The sequence below is a fragment of the Sturnira hondurensis genome, unplaced genomic scaffold (assembly GCF_014824575.4).
Source record: "Sturnira hondurensis isolate 20B ecotype Veracruz unplaced genomic scaffold, ASM1482457v3 Scaffold0020601, whole genome shotgun sequence".
In the NCBI taxonomy this organism is placed as follows: Eukaryota; Metazoa; Chordata; class Mammalia; order Chiroptera; family Phyllostomidae; genus Sturnira; species Sturnira hondurensis.
The window spans coordinates 2318707-2340736 of NW_028093232.1; the positions used below are offsets into that span (position 1 = coordinate 2318707).

The 22030-nt window shown below is 56.7% G+C and overlaps 1 protein-coding gene across 4 annotated transcripts; it reads left to right on the top strand.

The window, feature by feature from the left end:
- Positions 1-2676: 2676 nt before the first annotated feature.
- On the top strand, positions 2677-18434 carry AGAP2 (ArfGAP with GTPase domain, ankyrin repeat and PH domain 2). Of its 4 annotated transcripts, none has more exons than XM_037030188.1 (19): positions 2677-2950; positions 9426-9484; positions 10090-10177; positions 10374-10459; positions 10596-10743; positions 11687-11821; positions 12127-12236; positions 12658-12816; positions 12973-13059; positions 13146-13250; positions 13369-13531; positions 13949-14068; positions 14829-14957; positions 15873-15932; positions 16163-16311; positions 16421-16511; positions 16628-16850; positions 16964-17219; positions 17395-18434. In XM_037030188.1, exons 1-19 carry the CDS (start codon positions 2791-2793, stop codon positions 17635-17637), a joined length of 2571 nt encoding a protein of 856 aa, XP_036886083.1. In that variant the 5' UTR covers positions 2677-2790; the 3' UTR covers positions 17638-18434. The 4 variants fall into 4 exon arrangements, with proteins under 4 accessions (XP_036886083.1, XP_036886084.1, XP_036886081.1 ...); XM_037030186.1 differs by lacking the exon at positions 2677-2950 and adding an exon at positions 6470-7711; XM_037030189.1 differs by lacking the exon at positions 15873-15932 and having other exon boundaries at positions 2678-2950.
- The last annotated feature ends 3596 nt before the right edge of the window (positions 18435-22030 follow it).

The following is a 22030-nucleotide window of genomic DNA, read 5'->3' on the forward strand; positions in this document are numbered from 1 at the left end:
CGCCTGCACCGTCCCACCCCTGCCTCTGGATTGGCGAAACTCTGGGGTAATCCAGAACGTAGTTGGACTGAATACCAATAAATCAGCATTGCGTTTCTGACCCGCCTCCCAGCTCCTCCTTTAGGTTCCTTATAGGATGAAACTTAAAACTGGGGGCAGGGCTTGCAAAGATTCTTGTAGGGATCAGAGCCTAAACTTCGATCCCCGGACTGAAAGCGAAGCTTTCTGTAGTTGCAGTTCCGTGGTCCCTAATCCGAGAAAGGATTCTTTGGGGGAAAACTACCCAAAGGAGGAGTTGCGACTTCACCATTTCCCCTTGTCCTGCAGTGACCTCATGATGACGCCATTGTTTGTTATTATTTCATCACACTTGGAAACACCCAGAGGAGCAAAATATTGAGCCCAGCCACAGAGGCCCCGTGTTGGGTACAGCAACAGCCAGCCAACCCTTACACGGTTGCAAGCATGGCCACCAGTACACGTCCTGTTCCACATTCCTCCTTCTGTAACGGGTATGAATGTGCTAGAAATTAAATGTGAAAACCAGCAGCCTCGGCCGGGGTACTGCTGTACGTAAGAAAGCCATAGGTACAGACATGGGTGTGCCGTGTCTCCAGAGCACACGCCTGGTCCAGGGCTTGCAAAAAAGAAAGACGAAAGGGTCTGGAATATGAATCAATCTTAATAAGGAGAAGTTTCCACATTTTCACTCTGGGGTGGGCATAGTGGTCAGTTGATCAACATATTTATTATTGAATTCGTGCTTGGTCACACTGCCATTTTTTAAGGTTTTATTTATTTATTTTTAGAGAGAAGGGAAGGAGGGGGAGAAAAAGAGAAACATCACTGTGTGATTGCCTCTCATGGGCCCCCAACTGGGGACCTGGCCCACAACCCAGGCATGTGCCCTGACTGGGAATCCAACAGGCAACCTTTCAGTTGACAGGCCAGCACTCAGAGGGATGAGCCACACCAGCCAGGGCTGACACCCTGCCCTTGTTATGGAAATGGGAAAAGAGAAAGAAGCAGTGTTTGTATGAACACAAAGGAAAAATCTCCCTTCAACCCACATAACGATTTAAGTGCGTGTGTACCTGGATTCTATGACTGCATACACAATATACAGTCTATTGCTGGTCAGACTGCCTGGGTTCCAACTTTACCACTCACTATGTGATCTTTGCCAGTTAGTTATGCTTTTTGTACCTGCTTCCTCATCTGTAAAATGGGGATAAATAACAACACTCCTACCTCTTGCATTGTTGTGAGGATTGAATGAGTTAATATATACATAGAATTCTTGGGACAGTACCTGACACATAGTAAACAGTGTTAGTTATTGTTCAGACTATTTTATAGGTTCCAGTGGGTAATGTCAACCTCAATTCCTTTTCTCCAACTACAGAAATATTCACATAGTTATAATCCCCTATCTTTCCTAAATTAATATAAAAAAGAGAAGCAGGAGCAGAGACATTTGGAAGGGCCAGAAAGGTCTGAGTCTTGAAACAAAGTAATTAGATCAAAATATCTATCATTTCCACCCACCTATCCTCCCTGAATTTTCATTCTGTCCTTCAATTCCTCATCCACCTTCTTCTCTTTCAGGTCCTAAATCAAGGACAGAACAATAGCATTAAGAATAGGGGGACTGGCCCTGGCTGGTGTAGCTCAGTGGATTGAGCGCCGGCCTGCGAACCACACAATCACGGTTCGATTCCCAGTCAGGGCACATGCCTGGGTTGCAGGCCAGGTCCCAGCAGGGGACTCACGAGACGCAACCATACATTGATATTTCTCTCCCTCTCTCCTTCCCTTCCCCTCTAAAGATAAATAAATAAAATCTTTAAAAAAAAAGAATAGGGGGACTGGTCAGCAAGCATTTGGGTTGGGTGGTGTAGTGAAAGGGTATCTGAATTATAATCAGGAGACCTAGAGTCATCTTTGCTGCACCTTTTAAGGGCCACTCCAAGCCTCAGTTTTCTTTGCTGCAGACTAGGGATAATAATCCTACCCCTTGGGCCTGACATAAAGATGATACATATGAAGCTGTGCTGTAAACTGTTGTTATAAAATGTTGTGTTATAGACAGGTTAATTATCATGAAACCTCTTGATCATGGATCATGGTGGTTTGGGCTGGTTATAGATTACTGTCCTCTTCAATCGCCTGTTCTTCCCATAACTGCTTAGCCCTTTTAATCAGGAGGTGGTTGCAGTCAGGTAGCTGACCCAGGAAGGGTTATGTTGCAAGATATAAGTATGCAAGCTCTCTGGATGTGTGTAGAGTGGGTGGTTATTACAAGTAAACCGGAATGCAGGGCTGTGAGAGTGACAGGCCAAGTGTGTATGGACTCCTGTGAGAGTTTGAGACTGCACACAGATCTGTAGGTCACCAAAGGTTTGAGATTGCACCTGGGACCTGGCTTGCCACATTCTCCCAGCACCAACACCTATTTTAATTAGCTCCCTCCCACAGGAGGCCCTAGGAGGTTTGATGCTTGTTAAGGTCTCTACCTCCACCTGGCTGGGGAATCTTAGCAGAGGCTGGCTGGCTGGCAGAGCCAAAGGGCCAACGCTAGAGGGGGTGTCTGGTGCAGGAGGTAGAGTTGTCCCAGGCTGTGGGTTTGAAACTCACCAGTCAGGAAGTGAGGCCGACAGACGGAAGGGCGGGCAGGGGCGGGGAGTTCTGAGGCACAGCAGAAGGGGCCTTCTGGGGTTCGGGGGCTGTAGGGCCATGGGCTTCTTTGCCAGAGGTTTCTGTTAGCCTGGCAAGACAGGACTGGGTAACATGCATGCCCAAAGGCAGTTGGCTGTAGCTGCAGTGAGAGCAGAAGTCAGGCGACATGAGGTAGTCAGGCAGGCTCTAAACCGCCTCAGGAAACTGGCAGAAAAGGTGGGCGATTCGGAGCTTCGGGACAGCATCCAGGCCTCACTGAATAGCGTACGAGGTAAGACAAGGGTTAGCTCCCAACTCGGGTGTATAAGAGGACCAGCAGGGGCATAGGACGGTTTGCTGGGTCATACATCATTTCTCAATCAGCTACTGCCTAGCAGCTTCCAAGATGGAGCAGGGATTCAGGGGAATACATTTGGAAAGGATGGGAAAAAATATGGGAGGTGTCATTCCTACTCTTCCCCCAACTCTGATTCTTCACCCTGGGGATCAAAATACAGGTCACTGCTGAGCTGACCTTCTTGGAAATGGAGAAGTGGGTGAGCACGGAGAAGACAGGCTGTGACAGACCCATGGTAGACTTGGACCCTGCCCGGGGAGTCGGGGCAGGAAGCAGTCTAGGGCAGAAGGTTCTGGGATTGGAGAATGTGTTCATTCCCAGGACCCATGAGGGATCAGTGACCTCTTGTTCTCCAGCTGTAGGAAGAAACACACAAATACATACACACATTGAAATCACCACACAGAGCATCTCAGGCTTCCAGGCACACACTAACATTCACAAAGCATGCTCTGCACAGCTGAAACCAGAGAGGTCAGAGAGGTTCCCCGGGACTCTCATCAGTTCCCTCTGTTCCCCGTGCTCCCGTTCCTGTCTTCCCCCAGCGCACCTTCCGCTCTACCTCCTTAGTGCCATTAGAGCAAGTGATGACTATACAGGAAGGAAGTGCTGCCATGGCAACATCATCCACCACATCCTCCTGCCCACCCCTGCCTTCAGTCCTGTGGTGGGGCCCTGGCAGGAACCGCTCATCCATCCACCAGGCGCCAGCACCAAGGAGCTGATGGAACTGGAGGTCTCCCCGGACTGTTCTCCTTTCATCACCTGCGTGGTGGCAAAGAACTAACAAAAGCGAGCTCCTTTGCTCATGAAAGGTGTCTGGGAGAAACACGTCCTCCACCATCTCCTGGTCTCTTTCAACCTCTCCATTCTTAGTGGCCTACTTGGGGGTGGCAGATGGGGGCAGTCAAAAAGCCATTCTTTCCATCAAGGGTACCTTCTGCCTGGTCTCTGATGGTGAGGGCTACCAGAGCATAGCCTGCAGAAGGAACAGTTTGGTGCGGTTCCTAAGGGAGTCTGATGATCCCCTTGCCACTGCCCTTCTGAGGTTGGTGCTCCACCTTTTGACAAGAAGGACAGGTGACACCTTCCCCACAGTACTGATTGTTGGAGAGGCAGACCTAGGGGGAGTGGCCCCACAGGGACTTCCAGGGAGGAACTCCACGCCCCACCCCTGCAGAAAAGAAAAGGGGGATAGACAGACGTTTAGGTCAGGTCGAGGCGCCGCTTAGCTCTAGAGAGCAGGGGTGGAGAGGGATGCAGGCAGAAGTCTCTGAGAAGACTCCACTCTTCACGAGTGATTTGTTTCACTCTTCCCAGAGAATCAGGGTGCTGTTCCCTGTGGATATAAGGGAAAACTGAGGCCACCAGTGGAGAGAAGAGAAGTTAAGCCAGAATCAAAATTTCCATCACTTTTTCAGAAAGGACTGCTGAGGAGACTTCCGTCTGGGGGAGAGTGCCAGCCTGGCGCCGCGGGGGGCAGAGGTGGGGTGGGGCATCGGGCAAGAGGCTGCTGACCTAGGGGCAGGCCCATGGAGGGTCTGGGTACAGGTCTTGGGGAAAACAAAGGGCATCCAGCGTCTCGGTACACTCCCCACCCTGAACCCCTACCAGGCCCGAGCGAGTGCGCCGCCGGCTCCTGCCTCCAAGAGCCGCCCACGACTGCACTATTATAGTCTCGGCTGCGTCAGGAGGATGGGACGCCAAATTAGGGGAACGCTGAGACTCCCCGAGTCCAGGGGTGCGGGGAAACCTCGCCAGACTCCCGTCCCACCCCTGCTGGGTCTCGGTCTCTGTTCCCCAGTGGCCTAACCCCTTAATCCTTCTTTCCGGGCTTGAGAACAGTGAGCCTTGAACTCCAGGGTCCCTAGAGGGGTGGAAGATACAGAACAGACGTTTTCCTCTTTAACCTTCTAAACGAGCCCCACCCCGAAACCTCAGGAGACTGAATAAGAGCCCAAAAGAATCTGGCTCCCGCTGTCTTAACTGAGGGGCTCCTTATATTTGGGGGCGCTAATACCCCACATGTGGGTAACCAGATGTGAGGGTGGGGCCTCCATGACCCACAAATTCCATGGCAGACCCCCCACCCACACCACCATAAACATCGATCCCTCCTCTCTGCTTATCCCCGCTGTTTCTGAGGCACTCTTGGAGCTACGGTTGCTATGGAGACCGTGCTTTTTGGTATGGGGGGTGTCAATCTGTAGATATATTCCTTCTCCTTACACCTCGAGCTGGAGCCTTTGATTTACTTTTCAGCCTGGGCCCCTCCGAGCCCCCAGATGTGTCTCTGCATGAGGCAACCCCCTCCTCCCTATTCTGTGAAGTTCCATGTTTGTCCCCATCTCCAGGGAACACTATCCAAGTTCACTTTGGGACAGTTGGGTTCAAAGCGTGTCCTCATCGATGTATTTCGTGAGAGGAGGTGGAGGTGGGCGAGGGGGCCGGCTTATGGGGAAAGGAACACATGCAAGTACCTGGGGGAGACAAGCAAGGTCCTGGGAAAAGGATTTCGGGGTTCTCCACTTTCCAACTTCAGCTTCTCCAGAATTAGCAGTGACACCGAATTTGCTCCATTTGCGCGGTGGACTGTCCACCCATAGACTGATTTTTACGCTGGTCCTTAAATGCCACACCCAGAAGTCGCGCACCCTAACTGCTGTGCTAGGGGAGGGGGCTAGATTGTCTGAGCGGGTGAGTCCAAGTTCCAGGAATCCAGCCCAGGGTTTGGGAGGGAAATCCAGTCCTGGATTTTGCGCCGCCTTCGCAGACAGCAGAGCTGGTAGAGGGAAGGTGGGGGGATGCTGGGGGGGGGCTGCCTCCTCCCCAATGTGAGGGGAGCGCCCGGACACAGCGCGCATCCGGACCGGCCGAGCCCCTGCGAGCCCCCCCCACTCTCCCTCCGGATCTCATGCCCCTCCCCTCCCAGACCCTATACCCGTGGGTTCCCACCCCCTCCGGCTTCCCTCCTTCCTCCCCCGCCGGCGCCCGTATCTCCATCCCCAGCATCCTCCCCTTGCCCCTGCGAATCCCCTGCACGACCAGCCCCATTGGCTTCCCACCCTCCTGAAGACCCCCTCTCCGATCCCCATCCGCGGCCTCCGTCCCTTTAGTCCTCACTCCCCGCCTCTGCCACCCCCGCACCGGCTCCCCTTCTCCCCCAGCCTCAGGTCCCCGTTCTGCCCCCTTTCCCTCCCTGTCCCCTATTTGCCCCCACTGCCGTCCTCCCCGCCCTCCCCCGCCCATCCCAGCGCCCCCAACCAGGCCGGGGTGCACGGTCCGGCGCGCCTCCCTGGAGCAGCACCAAGGTCCCGGGGCTCCGACGGGGTGGGGGTGCAGGGCGGGGAGCATGGGGAGGGGGCGCCCCGTGTGATGGGAGGGGGGCGCAAGCGGAGGCGGCGGAGGCGGCGGCGACAGCGGAGCCGGGCCGGGGGCTCAGCGGGGGGCTGGGGGCAGCGAGCAGGGCGGCCCCATGGCCGGGCCCCCCTGAGGCAGTCCGGGGGACTCCTCTCCCCTCCCCAGCTCGGGGGTCTCGGGGCCCCATGAGCCGGGGCGCGGGCGCGCTTCAGCGCCGGACAACGACCTACCTCATCTCGCTGACCCTGGTCAAGCTCGAGTCAGTGCCTCCGCCGCCACCTTCCCCGTCTGCGGCCGCAGCAGGCGCCCCCGGGACCAGAGGTGCGGAGACCGGGGATCCTGGCAGCCCCCGAGGCGCGGAGGAGCCGGGCAAGAAGCGGCATGAGCGTCTCTTCCACCGGCAGGATGCGCTGTGGATCAGCACGAGCAGCGCGGGCGCTGGGGGCGCCGAGGGCGCGGAGACCCCCGCCCTGTCCCCGGCTCCCGCCAGCCCGGCCCGCCCCGTCTCCCCCGCTCCCGGCCGCCGCCTTTCCCTCTGGGCCACCCCGCCAGGGCCCCCGCTTTCCGGAGGGCTGAGTCCGGACCCCAAGCCCGGAGCCGCCCCCACCGCCTCCCGGCGCCCCCTGCTCAGCAGCCCGAGTTGGGGGGGCCCAGAACCTGAAGGCCGGGCGGGAGGCGGCGTCCCGGGCTCGTCCTCCCCGCACCCGGGCACTGGCACCCGGAGGCTTAAGGTGGCGCCTCCTCCACCGGCTCCCAAGCCTTGCAAGACGGTGACCACGAGTGGCGCCAAAGCCGGCGGGGGCAAGGGCGCCGGCAGCCGCCTGTCATGGCCCGAAAGCGAGGGCAAGCCTAAGGTCAAGGGGTCAAAGAGCAGCGCCGGGACTGGAGCTGCTGCTGGGGCAGGGGGAGCTGCAGCCATGACCTCCGGTGGGGTCGGGGCTGGGCCCGGAGCCCGAGGGAAGCTGTCCCCTCGGAAAAGCAAGAGTAAGACCTTGGACAACAGTGACTTGCACCCGGGACCACCTGCGGGCTCTCCTCCTCCACTAACCATCCCAGCAACCCCGGCTCCAGCCACTATTGTCACCGCCGCCACCGTGCAGCCAACTGGGCCTGTGCCTCCAATCACTCTGGAGCCCCCAGCCCCGGGACTGAAAAGGGGCCGGGAGGGGGGCCGAGCATCCACTCGGGATCGCAAAATGCTCAAGTTTATCAGCGGCATCTTCACCAAGAGCACAGGGGGACCTCCTGGTTCCGGGCCCCCTCCTGGACCCCCAGGCCTGTCTTCTGGCAGCGGGTCCAGGGAGCTGCTGGGCACAGAGCTCCGCACCTCCCCTAGTGAGTAGGACCGGGGTCTGAGAACCGGGAGGGGAGGGCCCCTGGGATACTCGGCTGGGGCTGGGGTAGCCAAGTGCGGCACTGAGCTGGGGAAGCTTCTCTCCTGGGCGGGCAGAGCAACCAGACTGACTTCTCTGCCTAAGCCTGGGGTAAAGAGTAAGAGGTCCTGACGGGGGTGGATAGCTAGCTACATTGTGCGACATGAGAAATGACTTGATTTCAGAGGGACTCAGAAAGCCTCAGAGCTTTCTGGGAAAATGATGCCCTTGGTCAGAGTGACTGTAGGAAATCGCTCCCACAGAAGCCCCAGACCCCACGTCCAGCCTCAGATGGAATCCGGTAGCATAGGAACAGGACTATGCCTTGCCCAGAGGGACACTGGAGGGGACGGGGGTTAGGAAGCCTCGGTTTCTCCTGAGCACTTGGGGCAGGTGGCATGACAGTGACCTTGCAGGTAGCTCCTCACCAGGGATAGGTCTTCCTCCCCTGGGCTGATAGGCGGCTAGTAGGCAGCGAGACGGGTCTCTGTTTCTTTCCATGCAGCAGAGGCAGGTTGGGTGGTGAGGGAGTGCGTGGGGACTGGATCGAGCTGAATACTTGACTGTGAAGTGAGAGGGGGCGGATAGGAAGCCTCACTTCCCCCACTGCCCACCCAGGCCCGGAGCCCGACTGAGCTCCCCCGGGGGGCTGACCCGGAGTGACTCAAGGGGGCGGGGCTGCTGCAAAGGCAATTCTTACCCTTGGAGACTTGGGAGGGGGTATGGAGAAGGTAGTGTTTCTTTCAGGCGGAGGGGCTGTCTTGATTTCTTTTTTTCCTTTCCTTTTTTTTTTTTTTTTGGAAGAGAGGCAAAGGACTCATGGTTCGGCTCACATTCCCGGAGGGGAGGCAGGTCCGGGAGCGGGGGCGGCCCCGGGGTTTGGCTCTGGAGCGGGTGGGAGCAGATGGCTCCGGATCCCAGAGTTCCCGCCGCAGCTGCGGCGCCCCGGGAACGTCCGGCCGGTGTCAGGCGCGGGGGCTGGACCCGGTGGCGGCAGGCGGAAGGAGCATCCATCCTCCCCCCACTCTCCCAGGCCTGCGGCTTCTCTTCACCAGGGATTGAAAACCTTCCCCACAGTTCTTTTGGGGGATGCTTGTGGAGAGGGTTATGGAAGAAGGAAGCATAGAAAATCCAAGCACCATTCTTTGGGCTGTGGAGAGGAGTCAGGCCTTGAGGCCACCGACCTTGTAAAAGGGAAAGCATATCCCTCACCTCAGTTTCTCTCCTGTGAAATAAGCATGGAGGAAGATTCACTCCCTTCTACGTCCCAGGCCCTCCTCCCAGGATCTCTCCTGGTGATCAGATAGGCCTTTGGGTAGGAGACCTTCCTACATTCTCCTTCCAGAGAGAAGAGCCTACCACTGTCAGAGCCCTGGTCCCCAGGTGTGGGGCAGGGATTTACCTTTGGGGACGTGTTTTAAGGGAGATGCCAACCGAAGTATTTTCATCTTGCTGACTCCGTTGCTAAGCAACCACTGAGCGGCAGCAACAGCTGTGGGGAGAGCTGGCTAGGATGGGAAGACTGGGGACCACTCTGGAACCTAGTCCTTCACGCAACTCCCCAGTCCAGGCAGGGTCCTGAGGGTTAAGGAAAGCTGCAAAAGGGGGAGGGGTGGCTGAGGGTTGGGAATCCCGGGTCTGGAGTACCTCCTCTTATGGCTCCTTTTCTGTTACAGAGGCTGTGGCCAATAGCCAGGAATGGACTTTGAGTCGCTCCATTCCTGAACTGCGCCTGGTAGGTAACCCAGGCCCCTCGTCTGCAGAAAGGCTGACCTCCTGCCCACTGCGTTCTCAACTCTCTGACCTCTATCTCCTCCTTCCCCTCTCTGTGAATTGGGAATAGATTTTAGTTTTCCTGAGGTTCTACCTTCATAGCACCTTCCTGAGGCTTGGTATGTCCTCACAACTTTTTCTTCAGTCCCCTTTTCCCTGTTTACCTGTGGCTGTCTTCCAGGCTTCGCCTCATTTCCGACTTCTCTCTTATTGCCTTTCATGTTCTTCTGCCTAAAATTGGGTTAAACTTTTCAACCAATGCCTAGGGCTGTGACATGCCTCCCTACCCCTGTACACACATCTAGTATGCTTTCTAAACAGCACAACACACACAAAAATTGCACTGAGTTGCTGACGTTCTTCAGCTCATGGATCACTTTGAGCTTGGGAGTATTTCTCGCCACACTCCTGGCCTGCTCCTCCCAGGTGATCTCTACTGACCATCATCCAGGCCCTGTAGGCCCTCTCTGGATGGTTGCACACTGCCAGTCTCCTTAAGTTCTCCAGACTCAAGCATCCCGCCTCCCCCTAATCCCCACCATCTCTGCTCTACAACCTTGTCCTCAGGGTGTACTGGGCGACGCCAGGAGTGGGAAGTCATCGCTCATCCATCGATTCCTGACCGGTTCATACCAGGTGCTGGAGAAGACAGAGAGTGAGTTCTCAGGAACCATAGTAAACTAAAGATTGGGCTCGGGCACCCAGGGCAGTGACTAGGCAGTGTGACCAATGACCAGGCAGGTATGGAGACCAGAGGGAAGGACGAGGCCATGACAGCTAAAGTAGAGGAATCTCGGGGTGGCCTGGTGACATGTGACCTCTGACCTGCCACTTCCAACCCTTCTGGACAGGTGAGCAGCACAAAAAAGAGATGCTGGTAGATGGACAGACTCATCTGGTATTGATCCGAGAGGAAGCTGGGGCGCCTGACGCCAAGGTGAGGGGTGAGGTGTGGGGTACGCAGGTTGGCTGGGGTCAGCACTGACCAGGGGAGAGAACCCTGGTTTCCCAGGTCTAATGGGGACTGTCATTCACTTGTTTCACTCTCTGTTTGCTCCCTCACCCCCGACAAGTTCTCAGGCTGGGCAGATGCTGTGATCTTGGTCTTCAGCCTGGAGGATGAGAATAGTTTCCAGGCCGTGAGCCGTCTGCACGGGCAGCTGAGCTCCCTTCGGGGGGAGGGGCGAGGAGGCCTGGCACTGGCACTGGTCGGGACGCAAGGTAAGGAGGGGATGGGAAGGCACTACTGATGGCTGCTGGGTTCTTGCCCAACACCAAGAGAACTTGGTAAGGTGTGGAATGGTCCCGTGGATTCCAGTCATCTTCTAGATGAAGGCTGGTCTCCAGATAAGAGAGCCGTGAAACCAACACAAACTTCCCAAGACCTGAGCAAAGAAAAGGGGACTCTGGGGTGGAAGGGACAGCTAGAATAGCAGTCTGCCATCTCTGAGGGGTCACCTACCTTGTGTTCTTACGCTGCCATTTCCTGATGCCACCGCCACGGGAAACAAAATCTCAGGCCCTAGTGCCCGTAGAAAGCCCTTTCCACTGGGTTGGGCTGACACCTTTTAAATGAACTATTTAAAACAAAGAGAAAATATGAATGAAATGATGAAGAAAACACAGAGGGCAGAAAACATTTCAGTTCTCAAAGAAGTGACTCAGAGGTGCCCAGACTGTCCACCCGGGCCAGGGAAATCTCCTTCCACTGCCCACCCGTGTTGCGCTCATAGGGCTTTCTGCCTGGGTGCCTGTCTGGCGGGTGCCTGCTTCCACCTGTTGCTCACCTCCAGGTTTCCCACGGCAGAGTGAGCAGTCCACCTGTTACCCGCAGTCATCCCTTCCCTAGTTCACGTGCCATGCATTTCCGGGTTCACTGGGTTTGCAGGACTGGGAGATTGTCACTTGTGAGTCTCAGCTAGTTTAGGCCTTGTTGGGGAGCCCCACTCAACTCTGGAGTGTTTATTTTTGAAGAAACACAGTTGGGCACGTGAGCCGGGCCCAGCGCTCACAAAAGGCTTACACACTCCATTCCACCTGGTCTCAGGAGAGATTCCCTCAGATCCTGTCCCTAGAGGGCCTAGCCTGGGAACGGAGCCCAAGAGAAAGGAACACGGGGAAGATGGGGAAGAGGTGCCAGTCCTGCTTCTTTCCTGGCCCTCAGACAGGATCAGTGCTTCCTCCCCTCGGGTGGTGGGAGATGCCCGAGCCAGAGCCCTGTGTGCCGACATGAAGCGCTGCAGCTACTATGAGACTTGTGCGACCTACGGGCTCAACGTGGACCGGGTCTTCCAGGAGGGTGAGTGTGGGGGACAGAGAGCTGGAGGCCTGGGGTGTTTGTAGAAGTCGGATATCCAGGCCTCTCTCTGAGTGATAGGTCATCTGCCTGTGTGGGAGAGAGGAGGGATCAAGAAGGTCACAGAAGTTTTGCTTAATAGCCACAAGGTCTTTCTGGGCTGGAGGATGTATCACATGTGGCATGAAGGCCACAGTGACAAGAAAGTAGGGGCCTGTGTTATCTCTTGGGGATTTCCTACAGCTGGGCACCGAAGAGTGTTCTTGGGTGTCCTCCCTGCTCACTTCCCTTTCCCCTCCCCTCCTCAGTGGCCCAGAAGGTGGTGACCTTGCGCAAACAGCAACAGCTTCTGGCCGCCTGCAAGTCCCTGCCCAGCTCCCCAAGCCACTCAGCCGCTTCCACCCCCATAGCCGGGCAGGTGAGTTGGTGTTTCAGGGTCCATAGAGGGACTAGTAAGAGTCAGAGAATAACTGCTCATCCAAGGACGAGTACGGAGTACCCAAGGGGGTTGTTGGGGGGCAGGTGGAAATGGTAGTGACACCATTTGTAGAAAGTGCTTTGGACTGGAAAGTGACAAAGGCTTCAAACGCTGTTTGCAATGTCCTCGAGCAAGTCCCCTAAACCTCCCAAAGCTGTCAGGAAAATTATGTGGCATAAAAACTTGTGAAGCCCGCTTTGTAAAATCTGTAGCACTGAGACAACATTAGTGAGGAGTTTTCTTATTAACGTTGATACAAATAAACGGTGATGACATGAAACACGCTTCTTGGATTCCTCATACATGGATGTAACTGCCGCTTGGTGGGGTGGGAGCATCTCAGCTGTTTTAACTTCTCCAGGCTAGCAACGGGGGCCACACTAGCGACTACTCTTCCTCCCTCCCGTCATCACCCAATGTCGGCCACCGAGAGCTGCGGGCCGAGGCCGCGGCAGTGGCTGGGCTGAGCACCCCAGGGTCTCTGCACCGGGCGGCCAAGCGCAGGACCAGCCTTTTTGCGGTATTGGCTCTACTGACCCCCATCCCCTGTCCCATTACCTGCCCATCTCCTGTGGTCCCTAGACCCCTCTGTTGGGCCCTTTTTCATCTGTTTCCCCACACCTTCATCAGCGTGTCCCTCCACCCATTTTCTAACTAGTGCCAATAACCATTCCAGAATCGTCGGGGCAGTGACACTGAGAAGCGGAGCTTGGACAGCCGGGGAGAGACAACAGGGAGTGGGCGAGCCATCCCCATTAAACAGGTCGGCCGGTGGTCCAGGAGCTGAGGGCTGGCCGGGCGTAGCTGGTCTTAAGCAGCTTTCATCCACGTCTTTTCTCCATACCACAGAGCTTCCTACTAAAGCGAAGTGGCAACTCCTTGAACAAAGAATGGAAGAAGAAATATGTGACCCTGTCCAGTAACGGCTTCCTCCTTTACCACCCCAGCATTAACGTGAGCCAGTTCCCAGAGCCCCCTCTCCAGTCCCTCTCTATTCCCTACTATTGCTTGCCTCCCAGCAACACCAAGGACCCCACCCTTCCCTACACCCTCAACCCCTGCGCCCCTCCAGGACTACATCCACAGCACCCACGGCAAGGAGATGGACTTGCTACGAACAACGGTCAAAGTCCCTGGCAAGCGGCCCCCACGGGCCATCTCTGCTTTTGGTCCCTCAGCCAGCATCAATGGGCTGGTCAAGGACATGAGCACTGTCCAGATGGGTGAAGGCCCTGGTGAGTGGGGCTCATGACAAAGGCACAGGAGAGGGGGGCCGGGGCCAGGGGGAGAGGAGGCATAGTCGGGGCGGGAACTGGGTAAGTGAAAGAATGGGTGGCCCTGGCTGGTGTAGCTCAGTGGATTGAGCACGAGCCTGCGAACCAGACGATCGTGGTTCGATTCCCAGTCAGGGCACATGCCTGGGTTGCAGGCCAGTTCCCCCCAGGGGCCAGTTCCCTGCAGGGGATGCACGAGAAGCAACCATACATTGATGTTTCTCTTCCTCTCTCCTTCCCTTCCCCTCTAAAGAAAATAAATAAAATGTTTAAAAAAATTAAAAAAAGAAAGAGTGGGTGATCAAGAGGTACCGCCAAGGCATGGACCCAGAGGCTGAGTGGCTCACCGAGGTGTGTATCTTTCTCTGCTTCCGACAGAAGCCACTACTCCTGCCCCAAGCCCCAGTCCCAGCCCTGGTTCCCTGCAGCCCCCGCCAGACCAGACATCCAAGCACCTGCTGAAGCCAGACCGGAATTTGGCCCGAGCCCTCAGCACTGGTCAGTGAGGACCCATCCTCCATCCATTGTCTTTCAGAGCCAAGTGGGATGTGGGTGGGAGTGAAACTGGAGTGGAAGCATGGAGGCTGGGACCCGGTGCATGAGTGGACACATCGGACATCTACTGGGCTCCAGGTGCCAAGCCCAGCATTGCCATGTTTACCATAATGCTTAAAACGAGTTGGTTCCAGAACTAAATTGCCTGAATGTGAGTCCTGGCTTGCCACTCGGGCAAGTCACTCGACATCTCATGTCTCGGTTTCCTCACTCATAAAATGGAGGTAACAGTTTCTACGTGAGAGGGTTGCTTTAAGATTTAAACAAACTGAGAACATTGTCCAGCTCATAGTTCGCATTCAGTGTTTGGAGAGTTTGGAAATGTGTATGTATATATATATATATATTTTCTTGATTTATTTAAAAGAGCAAGTAACATTGTAACAAGTAATCTTCACAACCTTGTTGGGTCAAGATTATTATCCCCATTTTTGGGATGAAGAAACCGAGGCTCAGAAGATTAAGTGACTTGCTCAAGGTCTCAAGGCCATTAAGTGGCAGCACCAGGCCCTGAGTATGGGTCTGACTCTGAGCCACTGGTCCACCCACCTCCTCAGGAATAATCTGGGGGACCTCCCAGAGAGGGCCAACTGAGAAGAGGGGTACTAAAATGCCAAAGCTAGTTCAGGGGAGGAGACGGGCTATGTGAAATCAGGAAATCTGTGGAGGGGGCAGCTGAGGCAGCTGTGTCTCCCTTCCTAAGACTGTACGCCGTCCGGAGACCTGAGCCCCTTGAGTCGGGAACCTCCCCCTTCTCCCATGGTGAAGAAGCAGAGGAGAAAAAAACTGACTACACCGTCCAAGACTGAAGGCTCGGCTGGGCAGGCTGAAGGTGAGGCCCTGGTGGGCAGTTGCACCCCCACTCTGGACCCACACCCCCAACTCTAGATCCCTGGCTCAGGTCCTGCAGGAGAAGGAAAAGTGCCTGAGTTGAGAGCTTGACTGTCACTACCACTTTGCACATAGTTTAGTGGAAAAAGGGATAGACACCCTCAGCCCTTGGTCTTCCTCCTATTGCCCAGTCGGTGCCTTTCACCCCAGCATTCCCCCGCCCCCGTGCTCAATGACCTCCATAAGTCTAGCTCCTGCTCACTCTCCTAATGACCCTCTAGTGTCTGTTCCTGCCCTCGGCTCTGCCTACTACCCCAGCTCCTGCATCCAGAAGCCCTTGTGGTCCCCCAGGGACTCAGCCCCTGACCTCAGTGTCCCCCATTGACTCCTCAGCTCCTGGACCCTGTGGCCACCCAGCCCCTGTTCCCAGTAACTTCCTATGATCGCCAAGCTCCCCTGGCAGCTCTTGACCACAGTGATACCCATTCCTGAACCCAGTGAAGCCCCCAGACCCTCAAGACTTCTGAACTGCAGGCCCCTCATCCCAGGCCTGTGACCCACCCCCTGGACCCTTTCCCCATGTTTACTCAGACCCTGGCCCTCCCTTCCCTCCCCAGAGACCCAGCTCCTCACTGGCCATGATAACCGGTTCCCACTGCCCCTGCTCTCTGCTGGGTGCTCAGACCCAGGCTCCAGATCTGCCTGCTCTCATGGCTCTTGGCTTCCGCTCTACTCTGCTCCGGGGCCACTGACTTTAGTTCTGCTTTCTCTCCCCATCTGTCTGTCCTGCTTTGTCTCTGGCACTCTGTCACTCTCTCTCCATCTCTCTGTCTGCCTCTTTTTCTCCTTCTGTCTTGGTCTCTTTCTTCGTTCTGCTCTCTATTCTATCTCTATCTCCTTCGCTTCGGGAAACCAGCCAAGCGCAAAATGTGGAAACTAAAATCCTTTGGTAGTTTAAGAAATATTTATAAAGCAGGTAACAAGCGGGGAGCTGGGAGGGGCGCTCAGCTGGGGTGCAGAGGGATGGGGGTGCCCCTGCCTTCCCCTGCATGTGCTCGGGCTTCCTGCTCTCCCCCACCCTCTGCTTCCCCAGCCCCTCCGCCCCACTCCCAGGGGCTTGGGATGGACATCAGGGAGGAAGGTTTGGGGAAGGCAGTCCCTGTTTGAACTCTATCCCTCATGACCCTGTCCCATCCCCCCACCCAGAGGAAAACTTCGAGTTCTTGATCGTGTCCAGCACTGGTCAGACGTGGCACTTTGAGGCAGCCAGTTTTGAGGAGCGGGATGCCTGGGTCCAGGCAATCGAAAGTCAGATCCTAGCCAGTCTGCAATGCTGTGAGAGCAGCAAGGTCAAGGTAATGGGGGTGACAGGGGTTCGGGGGTGGTGGGAAGCAGAGGGGTGTCTGAGGAGTTCGGAGAAAGGCTCCCAGGGAGAGTGAATAACAACCCCGGCTTTTTCTGCAGCTACGCACAGACAGCCAAAGCGAAGCCGTGGCTATCCAGGCGATCAGGAACGCCAAGGGGAACTCTATCTGCGTGGACTGCGGGGCCCCCAGTGAGCGCAAGGGGGCAGTAGAGGGGCCTGGGAGGGAGTGTGGTTCGCTGGAGTTAGAGAATTCCGGGGTGCCCCTGCTTGCTCTGTGGGGAGCCGACCTCTCACTCCTTCCCCAGACCCCACGTGGGCCAGCTTGAACCTGGGCGCACTCATCTGCATCGAGTGTTCTGGCATTCACCGGAATCTGGGGACGCACCTATCCCGCGTCCGCTCCCTGGACTTGGACGACTGGCCGCGGGAGCTGACCCTGGTGCTGACGGCCATTGGCAACGATATGGCCAACCGTGTGTGGGAGAGCGACACGCGGGGCCGAGCCAAACCCACGCGGGACTCTTCGCGGTATGTGTGAGGGAACAGTTTGGTGTGGGGGAAGGGCTCCCGAGAGGGTCTCCTGGGTTGAGGTTCTTAGTGGGAGTCCCGAGAGCCCTTCCCATTGATCCCTGGTCTTGCAGGGAGGAGCGGGAGTCATGGATTCGTGCCAAGTACGAGCAGCTGCTGTTCCTGGCGCCGCTGGGCGCCCCGGAGGAGCCGCTGGGCCGCCAACTGTGGGCTGCGGTGCAGGCCCAGGACGTGGCCGCCGTTCTCCTGCTTCTGGCCCACGCGCGACACGGCCCGCTGGATACCAGCGTAGAGGACCCGCAGCTTCGTTCCCCGCTCCACCTGGCAGCCGAGCTCGCCCATGTCGTCATCACGCAGCTGCTGCTGTGGGTACGTGAGGGGGAGTGGGGAAAGGGGATTTTGAAGGCTCGTCTCGGAAACAGCCAGGCAGGGGGAGCCCGGTATTCTCAAAGGGACCCTGGAAGTGAGCCTGGCAATCCTGGGGAGTGGCCTGCGCGTGGCCTCCCCGGGGCTGCGCAGTGACGTCGCCGCTTCCACCCGGCAGTACGGAGCCGACGTGGCCGCGAGGGACTCGCAGGGCCGCACCGCGCTGTTCTACGCCCGCCAGGCTGGAAGCCAGCTGTGCGCCGACATCCTGCTCCAGCACGGCTGCCCGGGAGAGGGCGGCAGCACAGCCACCACCCCCAGCGCGGCCACCACGCCCAGCATTACCGCCACGCCCAGCCCCCGCCGCCGGAGCAGCGCTGCCAGCATGGGTCGCGCCGACGCCCCAGTCGCGCTGGTATAGTTGCCCAGCGGGAGAGACGCCCCTACTCCTTCACGGGCCGGGCCGGGCACGACCGCACCAGGTGGACCGCTGGACAGATGCACCCACTCACCTCCAATCCGAACCCCACCCCATGAGAGCACTTCTTCCCCCCACGAGGGCACAGCCCCCACACCTCCCAGGAGACACAAACTCACCTCCCTCTCCCCAACAAGGCATGGAGACCCCAGCTTAATACACCCCCTCGCCACTGTTTTCACACTGGGATTGCTCTGGGACTAGCCACTTGGTGTTTGGAGAAGGGGACCCCGCGCTTATCTGCTCTTGGGTCAACTATGCCCACTGGCGCCCCCTAAGGGTGAGGCGGGGGAGATCCAGTCCTGCCTGTGCTTGACAATCGCTCGGCAGGAGCACCTACCCAGGCTGGCTCCTGGGGGCGACGCCAAGCCAGAGGGAGGGCTTAATACGTGGGCGGGCTAGCCCTGAGACTTGGGGCCAATAAGGGGACCCCACCCTTCCATGCTAATCTCACTGCCCAATGAAGGCGGAAGGGCAGCGAGGGGCAGGACCCCTGCTGCCCAAGAGGGGTAGGGGGGTCCCCAACCCTTTCTGTGAAAGGGACCATGAGGAGTGGATATCAAGACATCCCCCCAAACCCACCCATGGATGGAAGCTAAAGGGCTGGGGGAGCCAAGAGCCTGGGTCCCTCCTCACTACTATCTTAGGAGGGAGAAGGGATGGAGTAGGAGCCAACTAAGGGGACTGGGGAGGGGCCTTGTAATTTATTGCTTTGTTCCCCAACAATGGGGCAGGGGTGGGCAGGGGCTTGGGGAGGGTGTTTCAGGGTAGGGGAAGCCAAGGGTGGGAAGAGGGTGGGGTGGGGTGGGGGTGCTCTTGGGTTGTGTCTGTGACTGTGACTGCGTAACTGTGACTGTGCAGCGCCCGTGGTGAACTGGGGTAGGGGGCACCCCTACAGTGGGACCCCTCCCCCACTAGTTTTCCTATCCAGCCCCTCCCTTCCACTGGAGAAGCTCCAGACCCATCCCTTAACCCCGTTATCCCTCCCAGCCAGGGTAAGCGGATGGGAGGTGGCTGGGAGGGTTTCCAGGTCCCCTGCCCCATCCCCAGAAAGGGGGTGGTGGAGTGGGCCCACCTGGCCCAGCCCTGCCTCCCTCAATCAACCCAGCCTTTGGGTCGTCTGTGTCAGTGGTTTCCGGTCTTTTTTTTTTTTTCTGGCTAAAATATTTTGTAAAGGACCAGGTAATTGGAGAGGGGAGGGGGCAGGGGGGAATGTCCCCATCTCCTCCAAGACAGGTGGTGTGAATCTTCTTTAACAGCAATTAAAGAGGAAGTGATTTTGTCTAGGGGGTGAGTTGCTGATCTGTTCTTGAAGAGGTGGGTCAGGGAATGGCCTCAGTCAAGGTGGGGAACTGGAAGTGGGAAAGGGCCACCGCTGGAGTGTGTGACCTGCTGTGGCTGGTGGCAGGGTATTCAGGGTGTCCAAAGGTACTGAGATGGTAGGTCGGATACTCCACTGTGTATGGTGGTTCTGGGTACATGTGGTAGGAGGAGACAGGCATGGCAGATGGTAACAGTGGGGCTCCAGGGAGCAGAGAAGTCACGGACTCCCAAGATGACCCCAGTTCTGGGGAGGAGTTAGGGTGTGAAGTTTAGAGGAGAGGATGGGGAGAGCGGCTGCTTGGAGAAGTGAGAAGATGGGATAGTTTGGGTTAAGAGCAGGAACTTTGGAGTCTGCCTGATTCTGGGCAGGCCCTCCACTTCATAGCCAAGTTGCCTTGGGCAGGTTACCTGGGTGGTATCTGTTGGGCGCCTGGAAAAGGGCTCCAAGGCCAGCCCCTGGAAGACTGTCCCAGGTTAGCCTGCTCACCTTGGGCCCCTGATCTGGTACCAGTGGTAGAGCTTATTACAGTAGGGGTCCTTTTCTTGACCAAGGAGAAAGAGGTGTAAGATCTCCTGGCCTCAGAGGTCCTTGATGGCCATGAACTTCATGCCCAGCCAATGCAGATATTGGCCCACTTCCATGTCATCCACAGGGCCATTATGGCAACAGCATCCTGTGGCCAGTGCTGCCTCCAACAGCTGCAGCACCTCCTGCTTCAGCCGTAGCCAGTCCTGCTGTTCATTCCTTAGGTGCAGCCAAAAACATTTGCCCTGGGAGAGGACTGGGTGGGGCAGTGCTGGGTAGCGGCCAGTGCATGATGGGCACGGCTGCCCTCATGTTCTCATCTACCTTGAGGAGCCGTCAATGGCCCGTTGTCTTCAGTAGAGTGGGTGCCAGCCCTCAGCACCCCGATGGGCATTCAGCTGCAGGTGAGCCACCGGACTAACTAGGCATGGTTGCAGCAGTGGGCCCAGGTCTCATTCACACGGAGGCCCTGGTTCTGTAGGATCCCAGGCCGGGGCACCAACCCGCAGAGCAGCCTGATCGAGGAAAAGGTGGATTCAGGGCTGCAGTGCGGCAACAGACACAGATGTAGGTGTGTGGTCTGGGAAGGCGAAGGGAGAAGCGGGGCCGTGGCAAAGAAGACTTAACTAGAAGACCTGGCCATTCCCCCTTAGCTCGAAGACCCTGGATTCCCTCACTTCTCCTCCTTTCCTTCTTGCTAGCCAAAGCTTATTCTCTTCCTGCAAAGATTGAGAGTATGGGGAGGAGACAGCGATCCTGGAGAGGGCGGAATTAGCACAGGGAACCACAGGCCAGTGAAAGGCAGGGTATCAGGAACCCCCATAGGCAATCCCAACAAGGAGTAATCCACAGGATTCTTTTTCATGGGCTGCATCTTTGGCCTGGTGGGAGATGTAAAGCACAGTAGCGGGTGGGTAACGAAACATCAAGCCCTCCAGGTAGTGGCAGGATAGGGCTCTGGAAGGGGACCCCCTGTGGGGCTGAAGGAGAGCCACTGCCTTCCCAGCTTGTCTCTGGTGTCCTTACCTAGATTCCCACTATTATCTCCCCTCCCCCTCCCCACTCCACCTGGCTGCCATCTGCCACACATCCTGCTTCCCTCCTTTTGTTTGCCTTAGCACATCTGGGGCAGACCACCCTCCTCCATGGGATTTTCACCATAAGCCAGAGGAACGTAAAAAGGAATTTATTGTTAGAAGCGCTGCACATGTGACCCAATCTGGTGAGGGTCCCAGAACCCTCCTTTCTGATGAGACTCCATCTGCATCACGGACATCCCTCCTCTTCCAGCTTCTCCCTTCCCTCCCATTCTGTAACATTCTGTTGTAACTTCTGATCTACTTCTGGGGTTCCGCCTGAGCCTCTTGTCCCCAAGAACCACCTAGTCTCCCGAGAGTGCCTCTGCACTGCCCGAGGGCCAGGGCTGGGCTAACAGCACCACACGTGCTACCTCACCCCATTCTCCGACCACCCTGTGAGGCAGCCTAACCTCACAGGGTGCCTCATCATCTACCCAGGAGGGAACAGCACTCGAAAAATTAAATATCTTGTTCAAGGCTCCACTGAGTGTAAGAAGGGTGAAGATTTGAACCCAGAATTCTAACTACAGCTAACCGTGAAGCCATGTCTCAGATCTTGCACAGGTGAAGCATCCCCCTCTTCAAGATCTATAAGCGGATCTGGGTAAGCAGGGTCTTATACATCTACCCATTACATTTCTAAATAACAACTTAAGTGTAACGTGCACAAAAAGTACATAGTCGGCAAAAGCATCAGTTCCACACACTCCCCTTCCATGAATCTCACTGTCGCTGCTGCAGGCCCAGGGGTGCCATGCCCTCGAGCAGTTTTCTTACCTTGTGAGTCATGCAGAGTCTTCAGCAGGAAAGCTGTCACTCAGAAATAGGGAGAAAGATGAGAAAGGAGGGGCTGGGGGAATCCACATCTGCACTTGGCAGTGAAGAAGAGATAAAGACAGGCCCCCAGGCCCACTTGCCCTTGGTATACTAAGGCAGCTAGTGTGTGTTGGCAGCAGCCCTCTCTCTGGGCACCGCCAAAGGCAGAAGTCTTTTCTGGGAGCCGTGGAGTGGCGTGGCCGGGGGGAGGGGGGGTGTGGCTGGCAAACGGGACCTGCGGCATGCTGCAAGGAGAGCGCTCAGTGGAAGGGGGTGGCCATGCTGAGCTAACATGGTGTGCATTTTGGCTTTCAGGATAGAAATGGGGAGAAGAGAAGGAACAGAAATGGACAGATAAGGAGGAGGGACGACAGGTGTTTCGGTCCTTGCCAGGCTAGGGGGCTGGCTTGCTGATCTGCCCTGGTCTCTTCCTGGAACCCAGGCTCCCACTGACACCACCCGGGAGAAGTGGAGCACAGCACAGGACGAGACTGTGCACTCCCCCCTGAAGAAACCCAGCACCATACCTCCTCCCACCTACTTGAGCCCCCATCCCACCTACCCCCACCCTAACCCCCCTCAAAAGAAAAAA

Bases quoted from the DNA above. Each gene is read 5' to 3' on its own strand.
- AGAP2 (XM_037030186.1), top strand. From the start codon at position 6,562: ATGAGCCGGGGCGCGGGCGCGCTTCAGCGCCGGACAACGACCTACCTC. The intron at 10,460-10,595 runs GTGAGGGGTGAG...ACCCCCGACAAG, and splicing joins CTGGGGCGCCTGACGCCAAG to TTCTCAGGCTGGGCAGATGC. The intron at 12,237-12,657 runs GTGAGTTGGTGT...TAACTTCTCCAG, and splicing joins CCACCCCCATAGCCGGGCAG to GCTAGCAACGGGGGCCACAC.